General features: G+C 43.5%; 1 protein-coding gene across 1 annotated transcript in view; it reads right to left on the bottom strand.

Annotated features, from left to right (window-relative positions):
- Window positions 1-609: 609 nt before the first annotated feature.
- LOC141133731 (C-type lectin domain family 10 member A-like) overlaps window positions 610-17,742 on the bottom strand; it is an 87,053-nt gene continuing 69,920 nt past the window's right edge. Inside the window, exons 9-10 of the mRNA XM_073623254.1 lie at window positions 5,636-5,742; window positions 610-3,012 (exon numbers count right to left, since the gene is read on the bottom strand). Coding sequence (XP_073479355.1) covers window positions 2,862-3,012; window positions 5,636-5,742 — 258 coding nt within the window. The 3' untranslated portion in view covers window positions 610-2,861. The remainder of the gene's footprint in view (window positions 3,013-5,635; window positions 5,743-17,742) is intronic.

The raw sequence follows: 17,742 nt of genomic DNA, 5'->3' as shown, positions 1-17,742 counted from the left end.
TTTTTTTTTTTTTTTTTGTCATTATTCAATCACTTGGGACAAAAAAAATAAATATTCAATGGGCTCAACATGCCTCTCAGCAATTTCCTTGGGGTGTCTACTTTCCAAAATGGGGTCATTTGGGGGGGGTTTGTACTGCCCTGCCATTTTAGCACCTCAAGAAATGACATAGGCAGTCATAAACTAAAAGCTGTGTAAATTCCAGAAAATGTACCCTAGTTTGTAGACGCTATAACTTTTGCGCAAACCAATAAATATATGCTTATTGACATTTTTTTTACCAAAGACATGTGGCCGAATACATTTTGGCCTAAATGTATGACTAAAATTTAGTTTATTGGATTTTTTTTATAACAAAAAGTAGAAAATATCATTTTTTTTCAAAATTTTCAGTCTTTTTCCGTTTATAGCGCAAAAAATAAAAACGGCAGAGGTGATCAAATACCATCAAAAGAAAGCTCTATTTGTGGGAAGAAAAGGACGCAAATTTCGTTCGGGTAGAGCATTGCATGACCGCGCAATTAGCAGTTAAAGCGACGCAGTGCCGAATTGTAAAAAGTGCTCTGGTCAGGAAGGGGGTAAATCCTTCCGGGGCTGAAGTGGTTAACATCAACAAAGCCTAGGCAGTCTTTCAGTGATTCCAGATCCAGAAAGCACTTAATCAGTGACATCAGCATCAGGGGTTTAATAGCTGTTGCTAAGCCAGGACTGATTCATTTTGATAAATGTCAGCCGGACCACGGAGTCTGTGGACAGATGCGCTCTCTTACCTGTCACAAAACCTCCAGCAGCACTGAATGCCTGTTTGGAAAGCACGCTGGATGCAGGGCGGCCCAGCAGCTCAATTGCATACTGGGCACGTTCTTGCCAGTGGTCTATTCTCATTACCCAGTAACATAGTGGATCATCAACTGGAAAGCTCTCCATGTCTGTTTTCGCCCCTAGATAATCTCCTACCATATGATGCAGACGCTGCCGATGGGATGTAGAAGCTCACAGCCCTGGGTGTTGAGGACTAAAAAAATTGAAATGCATCACTGAGGCGGCCCCATTCTCTACCGCTCCTCTGTTGACCAACAGAAGCCTCAAAACTATGTTTTCCATGAGACTGTAACCTACCAGAGTCTGGAAAGGCATTACATAAACTCCTCTTTAAATCTGGTGCAGCTGTGCATGGTAGCCAATCAGCTTCTAACTTCAGCTTGTTCAATTAAGCTTTGACAATAAAACCTAGAAGCAGAGATACATCAGATTTTGCACATCAGTTTTAGTAAATCAATCCTAGTGAGCCTCGTTCTAGGGTGAGCATGCACCTAGTTTGATCATTGTGCCATGCCCTAAAGAGGGGGGACTCAGTGGTGAAAAATCATCTATAACTAACTATTCTTGTTACATTTTCCAATATTACTACATTTGTTATCTTTATCTGTATGTAGATGGGGTGCAGCGTGGTGCCTCGGTAATAACACACACAGTCTTAAGTGCGATGAATAAAATTGGTATTGAGACAATGCAGAGACAGATCACAATAAACCCGGTGGGAAGACAGCCCAACCGGGAACAGTCATGGGTCCCAACAGCGTGTAGAGAGCAGGTTACAGTCGAACTGACAGCATCTGTTTTTACATACTTTCACCAGTCAGTGTTCCTGATCACCGCCACACCCATTAGGATGTACTATTATACTGGTGACAGTATGTAAAAATAAAAAATTGTGAATATTTTCTTTTTTATTTCTTCATTTTCCAAAAAATTGTGATAAATTACAACTTCCAAAAACTTGCCATGCCTTTTACTAAATACCTTGGACTTTCTATTTTTCAAAAAGGGGTCATTTGGGGGGTATTTGTACTGTCCTGATGTTTTTGGGCCTCAAAAAATGAGATAGACCATCAGTGCATCAGGACTGATCAATTTTCAGATATATATGCCATAGTTTGTGGACTCTATAACTTTCTTATAGACTAAATAATATACACTGATTTGGGTTATTTTCTCCAAAGAAATGGAGCAGAATATATTTTGGCCTAAATTTACGAAGAACCATAATTTATTTGGAAAGTTTTATAACAGCAATGAAGAAAAAGACATTATTTTCCAAAATTTTCCATCTTTTTTTTTTTATTTAGCAAAAAGTAGAAAACCCAGTGGGGATAAAATACCCCCAAAAGAAAGCTTTATTTATGTGAAAAAAATGATAAAAAGTTCATATGGGTACAGTGTTGCATGACCGCGCAATTGTCATTCAAAGTGTGACAGCGCTGAAAGTTGAAAATTGGCCTGAGCAGGAAGGGGGTGAAAGTGCCCGGTATTGAAGTGGTTAAAGGCCTTGTCCCCTCTGGCGAGGTAACCCCCCATGTTGATAACATGTGAAATGGTATGTCTCAAGAAGTAGGGTCACTCACTCGTTTGTATGCAGATCACCCTAGATAACACCCACATGTGATGCTGAGCCTCCATGTTTGAAAGAACTGAAATTCAATGAATGACTTGTGGTGGGTCAGGGACAGTCAGGCTGGGGAGGAGAGACCTAGGTGACACTGGACCTCCTCCAGCCAAGAAATTAGGCGGGGCACTATCTGGCTCTTTGTAGCTTCTAATGCACATTGTGAGAAGCTCATAGCATGTGGTGAAATACAGGACCCTATACAACTGTGCAAGACTAAAGAAAAGGTTGGAGTTCAACTTGAAAACTGCAGATTGGACGCTCTGAGATCCTCCAATTCTACAACAAGTCCCAGCATATCCTACAGCATTATTTTATACAGTAGTAGATTCTATATGGCTGTAGTATGATGGAGGAGCAACAAAGGTACAGTAGATAGAGATATTAGGCATCCTCTGGTGTCCTTCAGTCCATATCAGAAGGTCATCTTCTTCTCACAGATGTAGTTTATTTTTTCAGAACAGTGAAAATCATTCCAGTCATTTCCATACCCTATCCCAGCACAGTCTTCCCCTCCTCCGAGACCATGACCCTTCCAATCATCGGGCTGAGTGTTCCCCCAGAACCTGAAGGACAGAAGTGACAATAGGGGTTTAGACCAATACAAGAACTGAGCAGAACCGGGAGCTCAGAAATGCTATAAAATGAGATTTAAAAGATTTGAGCCCAACAACTGCGATCGGCTGCAAGAGAACTGACCGCACACTACAATTTAATGGTACAATCTACTAAGGTTAGATCAGTGGTGGCCAACCCCATACATACATACCCCCTAGCTATGTGATGTGTTCTTCGTCCCACCTGTTTCCCTGATTGAATATGTGAAGAGTTTTCTCCTCCAGGTCCTTCATGTTGGAAGTTCTTCCCCTTCACTCCTTTACCTATTGGTCTATGTGAGGAGTTCTTTCCCTCATCTCTTTCCTACATTGGCTATGTGAGGAGTAGGGATGAGTCAATGGTTTGGCTTAAACCTAAGCTGTTAGGGTGTTTGGAAGAATGGCCAAACGTTTGGTCCCCTGTGCTCTGGGAGCTGAGCATCATCTATAGAAGTGGTATTTCGCTTCTATATATAACAGCTTCCTACTGTCAGTGGTTCCTAAAGACGCAGCAAGTGCTGGTGCCCGCTGCGTCCCTAGCAACCATATCTGGCACATTACTCACATGGGTAGGAATCTACTGTTACATTAGCAAAGGGACAGGGATAACAGCAACTGCCACTGGCCATATTTGGTTAATGATGTCACTACTTTCCCCTCCCCTTCCCTTATATAGCTGATGACAGCTCATGGAGCTGTCATTCAGTGAGCAGTACCATTGGGAATAGCCATGTACATCAGGTCGACCCAGTTTTTAATTCTGACAAGCCAGTAGGCGTAGGGCATCCTGATTGATGATGGATTTACAAGGAGGGACTCTTTTTTGGGTATTTTTAGTTTTTATTTGGATGTCTTTATTTATGGGTTACACAGTTAATATGCACTTCCTACTCATTAACATGAGGGGAGGCGGTATGTGTAGGCGCCCATATTTTTAACAGGGGCTTCCACATTCTGTTGAGCTCCCCCCACAGACCCCCACAACCATTGGCAATGGTCCTGGGGAACAGGCCCTTATCTTCATCAACATGAGGATAAGGTGCTTTGCCAGGAGATCCTCCCTGGCATGGCATCCCTCCAAGTTAAGGTCATGTGGTCTAGCATGGCTCAGGAGGGAGAAAAAAAACTGAACCGGGGGGTGTTCCGCCCATCCCTAATTAAGATAAAAAACCTTCTGTGTGCAGCAGCCTCCCTCAGCCCCCCTAATACTTACCTGAGCCCCATCTCGAACCAGCAATGTGGCAGGAGTGTTTTGGCTGCCTGAGACTCTCCCTCCTCATTGGCTGAGACAGAAGTGCGATGCCATTGGCTCCTGCTGCTGTCAATCAAAGTCAGTGAGCCAATGAGGCGAGAGAGAGGGGCAGGACTAAACCGTGCCTCCGTGTCTGCCCCCTTGTGGGGGCACTCGACAGGAGGGAGGGGCCAGGAGCGTGGACGGGGGACCCGTGGAGAGGAGGATCCGAGCTGCTCTGTGCAAAACCATTAAACAGAGCAGGTAAGTATGGCATGTTTGTTATTTTTAAAGAAAAAAAATGAGACTTTAGCATCACTTTAAGTATATGAAAGCATTGCCAATAGGATCCACAGGTTTTAGAAAACTCACCTTTCACTCACACAAAGAGGCAAGAGGGTGAAAATCAAGTACATAGATCAGGAGAAGAGGCAACACCCCACTGAAACCTTTTATTACAGAGTCAGTCCCTCTACCCAGCCCCCCCACTGGTATGTTCTGCTCAAAAGGGCTTGCTCATAAAGACTGACTCAAAGATTATTAATAAACATGTACTGTGGCAGTACGAGGCCCTGACACTGGAAAAGTGGATGAAAAATGACACAGGGTTCACACATGTGCAGAGTGCGGGACTCCGGAGTATGGATTTTGAGCTGAGAAAACCATTTTTACAGCTTTCCTGGGAAAGCTTGGCATTGGCATTCTTGAACGTTTGGAGATTTCCAAGTGCCTTGGGAGAGAAGAAATCTCCAGCCCAGTGTCCAGGTTTTGTTGAAGACCAGCAGGGTGTGTGTGAAGGACTGAGAACATTTCAGGGCTCCAGCCAGGAGGGAGGTGTGCCCCCATTTTGGAGACAGGGCTTCACCTTAGGAGACAGGTGTGAGCCAGTATCTCTGGGCATATTAAGGAGGAGCCGTGTGCCTTAATGAGGAGCTGCGTGCATTGACAGGCTTGAAGATATGTGCATTGAAGAGACATTGGTCTGAGGAACACATTACTAAGAGCAGAAGTACTGCTGAAGAAAGAGCCAGGTGGCTTGATATTTTTTTGCCTGTTTATGCTGTGTGCTGGGAAAGTTTATGGACTTTACGTTAATCTGTTTTCATAAAAGTGGGCTACCAGACCCTTAAAACTGGCATGGATTTCACTAAAAAAACGCATCTACCACTGAGTCTAATCACTCCATGTCACAGTACATTATTGTTTTCTGGGTGACAAAGTATTGTACAGCACTGGGTGGAGTGAATTAAAGTCTTAACAATGTGCTCAAGGATCCATCGGTGTGCCACCTTTTCAGATCATTTTGCCAGAACTTAAAGATATGTGAGAAGGATTCTGATATTTGAGGTTTCTGTGTCTTACTTTGGAGTTATGTCATAAGGCGTTCCATCCACCCATCTCCAGGTTCCATCCGCATCTGTTAGACCGATCCAAGAGTATTGGCCGTTTGCAATCCCACGTAGAAAATTCTTAAGAAAGACAAAATATAGAAGTTGTTAGAAAATGAATTAGTATACACATGTAGTGCTGGTAGATTTACGATCTACCATCTGATAGGTAAATTTAGTAAATTGCTTGTTAAAGGAAGTTAGATTTGCCTCTGTTCCAGCTTGGCTGACGTTGCGTGTGTTTCCATACTGAGCCAGTGGATGTCGTTGTTACCATTGGCTGGTGTTGACAGGGCAACGTGTCGAAGCGTATGAGTGCTCTTCTGTCCCGGAGACAACTCGGTGGAGGTGGTCCTCCGAGTTGCATTCTGGGAGAGGGTATTTATGGGACAGACGCCATGTTTTAGGGTCGTTTTACAGCCACCTGCTGGCCCTCTTGGCCGACAGGTATGCATTAGAGTGCTACCTCATGGTCCTCCGTTCCAGAGGCCCGCGCCGCTGCGGTGAGTGGGTGGGCCCAGAGGCTTGTCTGGGGCCTACCGCATCAGCCGAGGAATGGTCCTGAGCTGTCTATCCAGAGTGAAGAAGCTGGACAACCGAGGAGATCCCAGGGGAGGACCCGTCATGGAAGGATCATGCAGAGTGCTGGTCTGGAGAGGGGCCTGGTGACTCGGTTGGAGGACGTATCCTAAAGTAACTTTACAGCATAGTTCTGCCAGGTTTGGCTTAAAGGTTCAAGTACTGTGTCTGACATTCACCGTAAAACCAATACATCCTGTGGCAGAGGATCGTACGGGTTCATCCCAAGCAAGTCTGTGGCAGAGACTTTTGTTCGTGCTACATACTGGCTGCTAGGCAAGTGAGAGAGGCCTATCCAGGCGAGCAAAGAAGTGTGTCCCACAAGGGGAGCGCATTATACTGCAATATTCAACTCTAAAGGTCAAGAATCCTTTAGCAGCTAGGATGGGGCGGTGTGATGTGAGTGAGTGAGAGTGAGTGGGAGCGGCACTAATTGGGACTCGACTGGATCAAAGAATGCCTGATGCCTGATGTTCAATGGCTGGTATCAATCAATCTCCCTACCTACGCTGTCTGACGCTGGAAGGCTGCTGTTGGATGCCTGATGACTGACACTTGATGCACGGTGTAGCCCAGCTGGTCTGCTCGGGGATGTTCTCTGGCACTCATCTGGCATCCAACTGGTGGTCATCTGTACTCATCTGCCGCTAGTCCTGACATCGACACTGGTCAACATCTGCCTTTTACCTGCCTTTACCTGCCAAATCCGTTCATCTCTGCCTGCATTGAGCATCCTGCTGTGTCCTGCTGTTTTCCTGCGGTGCTATCCCCGGCTTCCCCGACATTGGATGCATTGGATGCCTGTCAGCACTTACTATCTGCAAGTATCTGCAAGTATCTGTTTAACGGACTTGTATCTGTGCTCTGCCGTATGCTATGTGCTGTGCATTGTGCTGTGTACTGTGGAGGAATGGCATTGCAGTGACTGCCGACACTGACACTGTCCACTGTACATGATAAATGCCATAAATTTACATGATAAATGCCATAATATGATTAATGCCATACAATATTGTGTCACTTGTTTCACTGGGACTGGACCTGGTCTGGATCGCTAACTGCTAACTGCTAAACTAGTGCTAGCTGTGCTAATTAGTGCTAACTGCTAACCATCTGCCAACCGTCTGCTAACCTGTGCCATATATTATCCATATATTTATCATACGATATTTTGTACCACCTAGACTGGACTGGGCTGCTAATTAATGCTAATTAGTACTAACTGCTATCTGCTATCTGCTAATCATCTGCCAATCAGTGCCACATATTGCTATACGATATCCTTGTGCCACCTGGACTGGACTTGGCTGCTAACTACTTCTAACTAGTACTAACTGCTAACTGCCAACTGTCTGCTAACCAGTGCTGTTAATTTGTTGTATAATTTTTATTTTTATTTTTTTCCCCCGTTTTCTTTTTGGAACGATCTCTTTACACCTCCTTCCGCTGCAACGGAAGGAGATGCCAAGGGGCTCTCGAGCAGCCAGGAAGGCGTTTGGCACAGGTCCTGTCACACAAAGTGCTCTGCTCACTGGTCTTTACCCTGTGCGATCGCTGGCAGGCTCTGTATCCCAAAGCCCTGCGATACCCACGGCTCTGGTACTGCCCGGGCTGCTCTCAAAGCCCCTTGAGTCTCACCAGGGGTCAAGTCTCGCAGATAGCCGAGAGCCGCGAGAACCATGAGAGCCGTTGAGCAAAGTTGAACTCCGCAGTCTGGTCCCGACCACCGTGGGGGATGGAGAGGGGGCGCTGCAACTTTCTGGACTGTTGAACGCAGCCCCTCGGGGCCAGAGCCAGGGACGTGGGGATACCAGACCTGGGCTCACAGATCTTCATACAGCCTACCTGCTATCAAGCACAGGAGATCCAGACAGGTGAGCTTGTTGGGGCGTCTACTGCTGGGACTATTCAAAAAGAAATCCCACCTGTACACCAACTAGCACATAAGGCAGACACAAGTGTCAATAAGGGAGTTAACAGGACTAATAATATTATAGTTATGAACACAGATACCAATATGCAGACGGGGCAAATACTTGACGGATTTTCAGGTCAGGAAAACCAGTATCCATACCAGTCCACACAGCAATCTGCATATTGTGCTCGGGAGACTACACCAACAGTATCTAAAGAAATATCTGAGACAACTGGTACAATTGGTGCAACTGGCATAGCTGGACCTGTTAGGTCTGCTGTCCCGGCTGTGCTGTCTATGCCAGTTGAATATAGTACAAACGCTTTTTTTCCACACTCTCTACTAAGGCAGATATGGACCGCATGACTGTCACGCTACAGCAAGTACTTAGAGACGAGTTCAAGGAGATCAAAGAGTCATTGCACAGCCTGACCTCAAGGGTAGATTCCATTGAACAAACCCAGGCTGCAGCCGAGCAAAAAATAGAAATCTTGGAAGCTAAGTTAACAGCACAATCACATATTTTACATGCTATGCAACTCCAACAGGACAATTTAGAAAATAGGAGTAGAAGAAATAACCTTAAAATCCGGGGAATACCTGAGTCCATAACTGCTAAAAATCTTCTCCCTACGGTCATTGCCATATTAAACAAAATTCTAGGGAGGGAGCCGACAGCGGACATTGAGTTGGACCGAGTTCATCGGACACAGGGTATGGCCCCTCTGACAGATGGCAGACCGAGAGATACCTTATGTAGAGTGCATTTCTATATTATCAAAGAAGAGATTATCCGTAAGGCACGGTCTTTGGGTATTATAGATTACGAAGGAGCAACTATACAGATTCTACCGGATCTTTCAAGATATACTTTACAGATGCTTCGTAATATGAAGCCCCTTCTAGAAAAACTACGTGAAGAAGGTGCTACATATAGATGGGGTTTTCCCTTTTCTCTGCACATACAGAAAGACCAATAATTTTTTGTACTACGCACACATACCCAATTGCCCGATATGTTCGCTAAGCTGTCTATGACACCGATTTTGCTTTCTGATTGGACTCACACTAATACTGGTCTGATATAGTAATGTTGAATTTAGTTTAAAATTATATGTTATTTTCTTCTATTTGCCATGATATCTAACTAATGCTTAAAACAATGTATCAATTTGTCAGCCCTCTATCCGTGTACATTTACATTACAGATGTCTAAGAGGTGTCAAATCAGAATATAATTAGTTGTTGGAAAAAAATTTATATATTTTTTTCTTTTTTTTTTCTCCCCCTTCTCTCTCTCCTTCCCTTCTCTCCCACCCCCCTCCAGGTTCCCCCTTGTTTTCCCCCGTCCCCCCCACCCTTCCCCTCCCATACCCCACCTCCTTCTCTCTTTTTTGGGGGGGAGGAGGGAGAAAATGCTTTTAGACGGTATAGAAGCAATACTCCTATTTTAGAGGGGGAGGGGGGGGGGGTGGAGAGTGGGGAAGGGAGCCCCTTGTTTTTTTCTGGTTCCCCCCTCACCTCTTAGGGGAGGCCAGAGGCAGAGGTGAGCCACGGAGGCTATCCGATATCATTTAAATACGAAGGGTAAACACTATGAAAATGTTGCCTTAAAGAGACGGGAGCACTGTGGGATGGATGGTGTTGGGGAGGGGAGGGAAGACAGAAGGAAAACAATAACTGCTGTAAATGGAGTATAAGGTATGAATATTCAGGAGTCGGCTCTCCATCTTTACGAAGAAGGGGGAGGGAAAGGGGAAAAGGGGAAAAAAAAGATGGAGGGTCTTTTTTCTCCTTTTTTTTTTTTGTGTTGTTGGTAAGTTGGCTTGGAATACATGATTGATGGGTAAATTAAGAATTGTGCATCAGGTTAATGACTCCAAGTGATATTCATGTTAACATGATCCGAGCGACCCCCATTTTTCCCTAGCTCCTCTACATAGGTACTTTGCCTCCCAGTGCTAACCCCTCCCGGATTATTCTGGGAGGAGTCTGCAGGGGTGCGCAGCCTCCATTTGAGCCTTATTAGTAGTTTGTTGAATATTCAGTTTTTGTGGGAAGGGTTTGTGTGGTTTTTTTTTTTCTCTCTCTCTCTCGCTCTCTCTTCGTCCCCACATCTTCCAGTACCCACTCCAATAAAACATTGGAGATAGATCTCAGGTCTCACTATGACCAATGTGCGTTGTCTTTCCTTGAATGCCAATGGTTTGAATATACCGGAAAAGCGCACAACGGTCCTACGTGAACTCTGGCGTATGCGTACACAAGTGGAATTTATACAAGAAACTCACTTTCAATCTGGGAAGATACCTAAATTTAAAGATGAGAGATACACACAGGTTTTCCATAGCACAGCCCCAAACTCTAAAACGAGGGGGGTGAGTATCGTGCTTTCAGGGACGGTCTCATGGTCCTACATCGATCAGATGAGCGACCCGGAAAGATGCTACCTTTTCCTTAAGGGCGACTTAGCTGGCCGCCGCATTACCTTGGCATCTATTTATTTACCTAATCAGGCTCAACTGAGCTGTCTGAATGGAATTCTTAATAACTTACAGGTCTTTATGGAGGGTGGATTAATACTGGGCGGAGATCTTAATGTGGCCCTTGACCCCCTCCTGGATGTTTCCAAATCAGCTACACATCTATCTTATCAATATTTAAGAGGAATAAAAAAAGCTATACAATCTATGCGACTTGTAGATGTCTGGAGAGTTCAGCACCCAGCTGAACGCGACTATACTTTTTACTCGGCGCCACACAATAGTTACTCGAGAATCGACTATCTATTAGTATCGCAATCGTTATTACCAGCGGTGATCAACTCAACTTTTAGGATAAAAACACTATCAGACCACTCTCCGGTGTCTCTAGATCTCCAGCTGACTAAGACGGCTAACAGACCTTGGACATGGAAACGTAATGACTCGTTGCTACAGGAAGGTCAATCCCGAAAGGATCTTACGAGCGAATTGACCAGAATCTTTAATGAAAACGACTCAGAAGAAATCTCTCCATTTACCATCTGGGAAACACATAAATGCGTTATGCGAGGTATACTGATTAAAAAGGCGACGGAAGCACGCAAAAGAGATCAAAAACTGTTTCAGGACCAACTTCAATTGGTAGCTGACTTAGAGACCAAACATAAAAAATCACTTTCACAAACCGTAGCACTGGATCTCAGGCTACAACGCGAAAAATTATCCTCCCTGATGAAACAAGAGACCAGTATACAGATACTGAGAGCTAGAAATGTACATTACGAACAAGGGAATAAATCAGGCAAACTCCTGGCCCATTCACTTAGGGAAAATTCACGGAGAAACTATGTCCCACACATATATGTACACAATAATTCCGCGCTACCAAAAATAAGAATACAAACAGCAGCTAACACAACCAGCAAGTGTGGACAGTATCAAAAAACAAAATAAGTGTAACGCTAAGAGAAGGGGTCTGAAGATGGAGTCTATGTACTGACAGTTCCAAGTTCGTGTACTCAAAAGAACATCCTTGGAGAAAAGATAACAGGTCCTCTGAAATGGATCTCAACAAGGGTGTAAACCGTCTGTAGGGGAAGCCCACACACCACCAATGAAAGTGAAAAGGCTTACCGGACTAGGTGGACCCAACAAGGCATATGCCAGGTGGAGTCAGTAAAGCTCAGGTGGTGCTGGACTGCAGTTGGCCTGGGAGGGCAGAGTTGGTGGAGTGGCTACCACGTGGCTACGTTCCTCGAACTTGATCAGGCCCAAAGGTATGAGGTGCAGCTCACAAAGATCGTATTCCTCAGATCAATGGTGGAGTCAGCAAAACCCAGCAACAAATGGAGAGAAGGAATGGCCAAATAGTGTAAATCCGTTTAAATGGAGATTTTAGTTTCAATAGTTTTTTATTGAGATATAAAGACATTACAAAATTATTTGTACTAACATATGTACATTCTGTGGAGCATACTAACATTCTGTAGCATCACTGGTAAATTCCGCATTATACATTTCAGAATGGATCACCAATATTCATCTTATTGTATGTACGTATAGACCATTAATAAAAGTTCTGTTGTACTCAGTAACACATATTTGATGTACAATGTGAATCACATCCCGTTTTTGCCTAGTGAGTGTTAGTAGATACTCTGGGAGTCCCGACACACTAAAAATTTGTCGTGCCGGGTGTGTTTTAGCCGTTATGATCTCATATCAGGAGAAAACGGCAGGTAAGAGGAACAGCAGGGGTAGAAAATATAACATATAAACATAAGAAAAACAAAACCTGAAAACATGAAAAGCAGCAATATGTACTTTGTAAATATAAAAGATACAGATATTTAGTACATTAAGGGTTTCGATCTTTATGTTGAGTGGAGTACCATGAGAGCCATTTGGACCATTTAGTTTGCATTTTCTGAAATTGACCCTGAGCTGTTGCAAACATAAGTTCATAAGAGGCATGTGTATTTGTTATTTCAACTATCTCCTGGAATGTGGGGGGTTTAGTGTCTTTCCAGTGTCTCAGTAGTGCCAGTCTAGTACTGAGTAATATGTGGATGACTATAGTTCTGGTTATATGTGGAAAGCTCTCTACCTCTAATGAGTGAACTGCCACAGCTGCTACTGGGGTGATTGTAGAACCAGTTATTGCTGAGATTAGACCAAAAACTTTTTGCCACAGAGGGCGGATAGTTGGACAGTACCACAATATGTGTGACAATGTGCCTACGCTTCCACAATGTCTCCAGCACAAGGGTGAGACTTGTTTAGCAAATTTTGATATTCGGTAGGGGGTTAAATACCAGTTCAGTGTTATCTTGTAGGTGGTCTCCCATAAATTTACACATTTAGTAGCGGTAAATGTATTGCGCAAGGCTTTTTGCCATTGATCTTCAGTAAAGGTTATACCCAAATCACGTTCCCACTCAATAATATTGTTAGTTTTTACAAATACACTTTTATTGTTTAATAGATTATAAAATAAGGATATACCTTTTATGTTGGTGTTTGTATTTGTGAGATATAGATATACTCGCCATGGCACTTTGATGTATGTGCTCGTGAGTTTTTGAAGTAGATGAGAGATCTGAAGGTAGCTATAGTGGTCTTTGTCCTGCAAATTATATTGTTTTTTTAAAAATTCAAATGTTTTGGGTGTTGTGCCTAGCATGAGATCTCCAATTAATAGTATGCCTTTGTACACCCAATGTGTTATGTGTAGGTTTGGTATGACTAAGGTGAGACTAGTTAACGTGATTGGTATGTTTTTGGTTGCTTGGTTCAGAAAATCTAATGATGTAAACATCTTCCAAGCCGATAGTGTAGCTTCTATTGTGGGTGATAAGTCTGTCTGGGTATATGTTCGAATATTGTTGGATAACAAAAGGTCTGCTAGTTTAGAACCAGGTATTTGCGCCTCTTCTAGTTCTAGCCATCTGTGAGTTTGTGACTGAGACAACCAAAATCTTGTTTGTGAGAGAATTGTCGCTATATAATAGTCTTTTAATATGACATGTCCTATGCCCCCAGCATCTCTATTGTTAGTTAGTTTCCTAAAGGAGCATCTGGCTTTCTTTCCTTGCCATAGAAACCTATTGATCTGGGCTTGTGCTTTGTCAAAAAAAGAGTTGGAGATAGGTATTGGCAGTGTTCTAAATAGATATAGCAGCTGTGGCAGAATTATCATCTTGAACGCAGCCAAACGTCCTGCCCATGACAGTTCCGCTCTAGCTAGCTCCGTTAGTTTAGCTGGTAGTGTTTCTAGGAAGTGAGTGAAATTAACTTTGACTAAGTTGTCCGTTGTTGTTGTTAGGGTAATACCTAGGTATTTTATCCCCCTCTTTTCCCATGTATAAGGGAATTGCGAGCTTAGTTTAGTTTGTAGGCTAGCTTCAATTCCTATACCCAGTATGTAGGATTTACTCTCATTCACTTTATAGTAAGATACTTTGTTAAACATATCTAGTGCTGTGTGTACCGAAGCCAGGGAAGTTTCCACGTTGGTTAATATCATAATTATGTCGTCCGCAAATAAGCTGATTTTGTGGGTAGATTTAGCTACGATGAAGCCTTTTATTTCAGGGCAAGTGCGGATATATATGGCCAGGGGTTCTATTAGCAAATTGAAAATTAAAGGAGATAAAGGGCAGCCCTGTCTTGTACCGTTCGTAATGTTAAATGGTTTGGATAGTGCTCCCGATGTGAGTACTCGTGCAGAGGGTTTGGAGTATAGGGCTAAAATCGCTGATAATATATTGCCTGTAAAACCAAATCTGTATAAGACCTGGGTAAGGTATTGCCAGTGGATGCGATCAAAGGCCTTCTCGGCGTCTAACGCCAATAACAGAGATGGCCTTTTGTGTACCTTAGCTAGATGAATGATATTTATCAATCTCCGGGTAGCGTCAGACGTCTGGCGACCCTTCGTGAAGCCAGTCTGGTCGGGGTGTATTAATAGGGGGAGTATATGTAATAGGCGGGATGCAATAATTTTGGCGTAGATTTTCAAATCAGAATTGAGCAGTGAAATGGGTCTAAAGTTTGAGGGGACAGTTGGTTCCTTCCCCGGCTTCGGTAATGTCACTATGATTGCAGACAGCATTTCTGGTGGGAAGGAGGCAGAGGCAATAGCAGCATTAAAAGTGCGTTCCATATGAGGGGTCAGTAATTGTTTGAAGGTCTTATAGTACTCCCCAGAGAATCCGTCAGGGCCTGGAGATTTGTTGCTGGGTAGGGAATCTATGGTTTTGTTTATTTCTTCTGTAGTGAATTGTTGGTTTAAGGTCTGGAGTTGTTCTTGTGTGAGTGTAGGTATGTCTAGATGTTGTAAAAAGGAGGTGATTGCTTCAGTGCTAGGTTGTGCAGTATTTGTATCGTCTTTCAGGTTGTAAAGTGAGCTATAGTATTGGCTGAAGGTATCAGCTATGTCTTGGGGGTGATACAATTTGTGTTTGGTGTGGGGGTGCAGTATGTAAGGTATCTTTGTTTTATGTCTGTGACCTTTTATCCTGTGTGATAGTGTTTTCCCAGCTTTATTGTTTGTGGCGTAGTATGTCATTTTGAGTTTTTTGGAAGCCTTTTCAAAGTTTTCTAGTAGTAGTAGCCTCAAGTCATAACGCAGTTTTGTAAGTTGTTGGGAGATTATATAGGATGGATTTTGTTTATTGCAGGATTCTAGTTGGGAGATTTTGTCTGTCAGCTCTCTCATGCGCTGCTGCCTCTGCCTCTTGGCTCTAGCCCCCAGTTGAATAAAGATGCCGCGTATGTATGCTTTGTGTGTATTCCACAGAACAAAATGGTCTTGTACAGAGGAAGTGTTAATGCTAAAGAATTCGCTTAGATGCTTGCTAATGGTATTACTAAAGTCTGGCTGTTGCATTAGATAGGTATTTAAACGCCACATATGGGGTACACTACACATTGAGTCATCATTTAAAGAGAGGGTGATGGACGCATGGTCTGACCATGTGATGGAGTTGATTGTTGTAGAGGTCACTTGAGACAGAGTTCCTTGGTCTACCAGGAAAAGGTCTATGCGTGAGTATACCCCATGTGGAGAGGAGAAAAATGTATAGTCCCTTTCGCCGGCATGCATGCATCTCCATGCGTCAAAGAAATCTTGTGAGTGAAATATAGCGGAAAGAGAAGGGGTTAATCGCCTTGTGCCAGAGGAAGAGTCCAGGCTTGGGTCAGGCGTAGCATTGAAATCTCCGCAAACTATCACTCTTCCTCTTTGATGTTTTTTAGTTATTCGAAGAATTTTATGTAAGAAGTGCACTTGATGATGGTTGGGTGTATACACGTTGACTATAGTGTATGTGATTGAGTTAAGGTCACATATTAAGATTAAGTATCGACCTCTGGGGTCTTCAATGGTATCATGTAGGGTGAATGCCACTGTGTCTCTTATTGCTGTGAGAACGCCCTTGGTTTTGTTATGGGCTTTGGCTGTGTAAACATGAGGAAAATTTCTATGGGTGCAGGAAGGAGCAGCATCTGCAGAGAAGTGTGTTTCCTGCACACATATAATATCCGATTTGTTGGAGAAGGCTTCTTTCCACATTGATTTCCTTTTGGCAGGATGATTAAGGCCTTTAGCATTAATGGATATGATTTTTAAGCCCATATATAAAGTGTTGTAATGCTAAAGATATGGTTGTGTATGTTATTCAACTTTAAGGAGGTAGCGCCCTCTAGTGGATGTTTTTCAGAATAGCAGGATGGTTTTCCCATAAAGTGTGATGGAGCATAGGATATACTCACTGTTGTGCAGCCGTATTACTGTGTGGTTGAGTGCACATTGAATGTTGATCGTTGTTTTTCTGTTGTCCTGAGTAGTGAAGCAAAGCCCGGTTCATCTGTGGTCCCATGGGATCTAATTGCTGCGATTTTCAAGAACAAAAACAAAAAAAGGAAAACATGAAAGCGAACAAAGTTTCTGAAAATAGTGCAAAGATCAGTTTCATCTGGTGTCAACATTTACAGAGGTTGACCCCAGATACCGATAACTAGAAAAGTTTGTGTACAGCGTTTGCTGTTCAGGCTGTAGGGGGAAGAGTTCAAACTTGTGAGCATTGAAACTCCAGGAATTTGTAAGTTGTAAAAAAAACCATCCTAGCTCAAGTGTGCGTTTTTGCATTTCTTGGTGTAACCATTTTCCATGCAGGTTCTACTGCTCTGGGAGACTGAATAGATCCAGATTCCTGTTCAGGGATGATTTTCCACTCCTCCAAAAGAGCAAGTCCCCTTTCTAAGGAATTTACCACATGGGTGCGTCCATCTCTCGTGATGGACAATTTGGTAGGATATCCCCATCTGTACATGATATGGTGATTTCTCAGTGCTTTGGTGATAGTGTTTAAGTTCTTTCGCTTTTGAAGTGTATATTGGGAAAGGTCTGCGTAAAACTGTAGGTGTTGGTATTGTGCAGGTACTTGTTCTTTTTTACGCATGGTTAGCATCAGCTGTTCTTTCGCGTGGTAAAAATGTAGGCGTAAGATTACATCTCTTGGGATGTGTTCTGATAAGTACGATGGTTTTGGCAAGCGGTGAATTCTATCGATTGTAATCTCAAGATCAGTAAGGTCAGGCATGAGGGATTTAAACAGTGAAGAAGCATAAGATCGCAAGTCAGTTTGCAATATTGTTTCGGGGATCCCCCTGATTTTTAAATTGTTCCTCCTGTTTCTGTCTTCGATGTCTGCGATTTTAGCCTTTAGCCATTCAGTATCTCCCTCTCTCTGATCATGTGAATCCACCAAATCATTAATGGTAACAGCATACTCTCCCATTTTTTGCTCAATATGTTCAACCCGGGTTTCTACCGCCTGGACACTGGTGTTAAACTTATGCATGCAGGTCATCAGATCTGATTGCAGTGAGCTTCTTAATGATAAAAGCATGTCCTTCAGGACAGTGTCCAACACGGGTTTGTGCATGGTGGGGAAAGTTTCAATGGAGTCAGGGAGTTCACGTGTGTCATCCCCTGACTCCATATCTGGGCTGGCCGCTCCGAGGGATCCCTCTCCATCCATCCTGCATTTAGCCTTAGCTGGGCTGCCTGAGGGGGTAGAAGGAGAGTGTGGATGTGGG

This window comes from Aquarana catesbeiana, linkage group LG03 (genome assembly GCF_042186555.1).
Source record: "Aquarana catesbeiana isolate 2022-GZ linkage group LG03, ASM4218655v1, whole genome shotgun sequence".
NCBI lineage: Eukaryota > Metazoa > Chordata > Amphibia > Anura > Ranidae > Aquarana > Aquarana catesbeiana.
The sequence above is the reverse complement of the archived record's forward strand: the minus strand, read 5'-3'. Positions and strand labels throughout refer to the sequence as shown.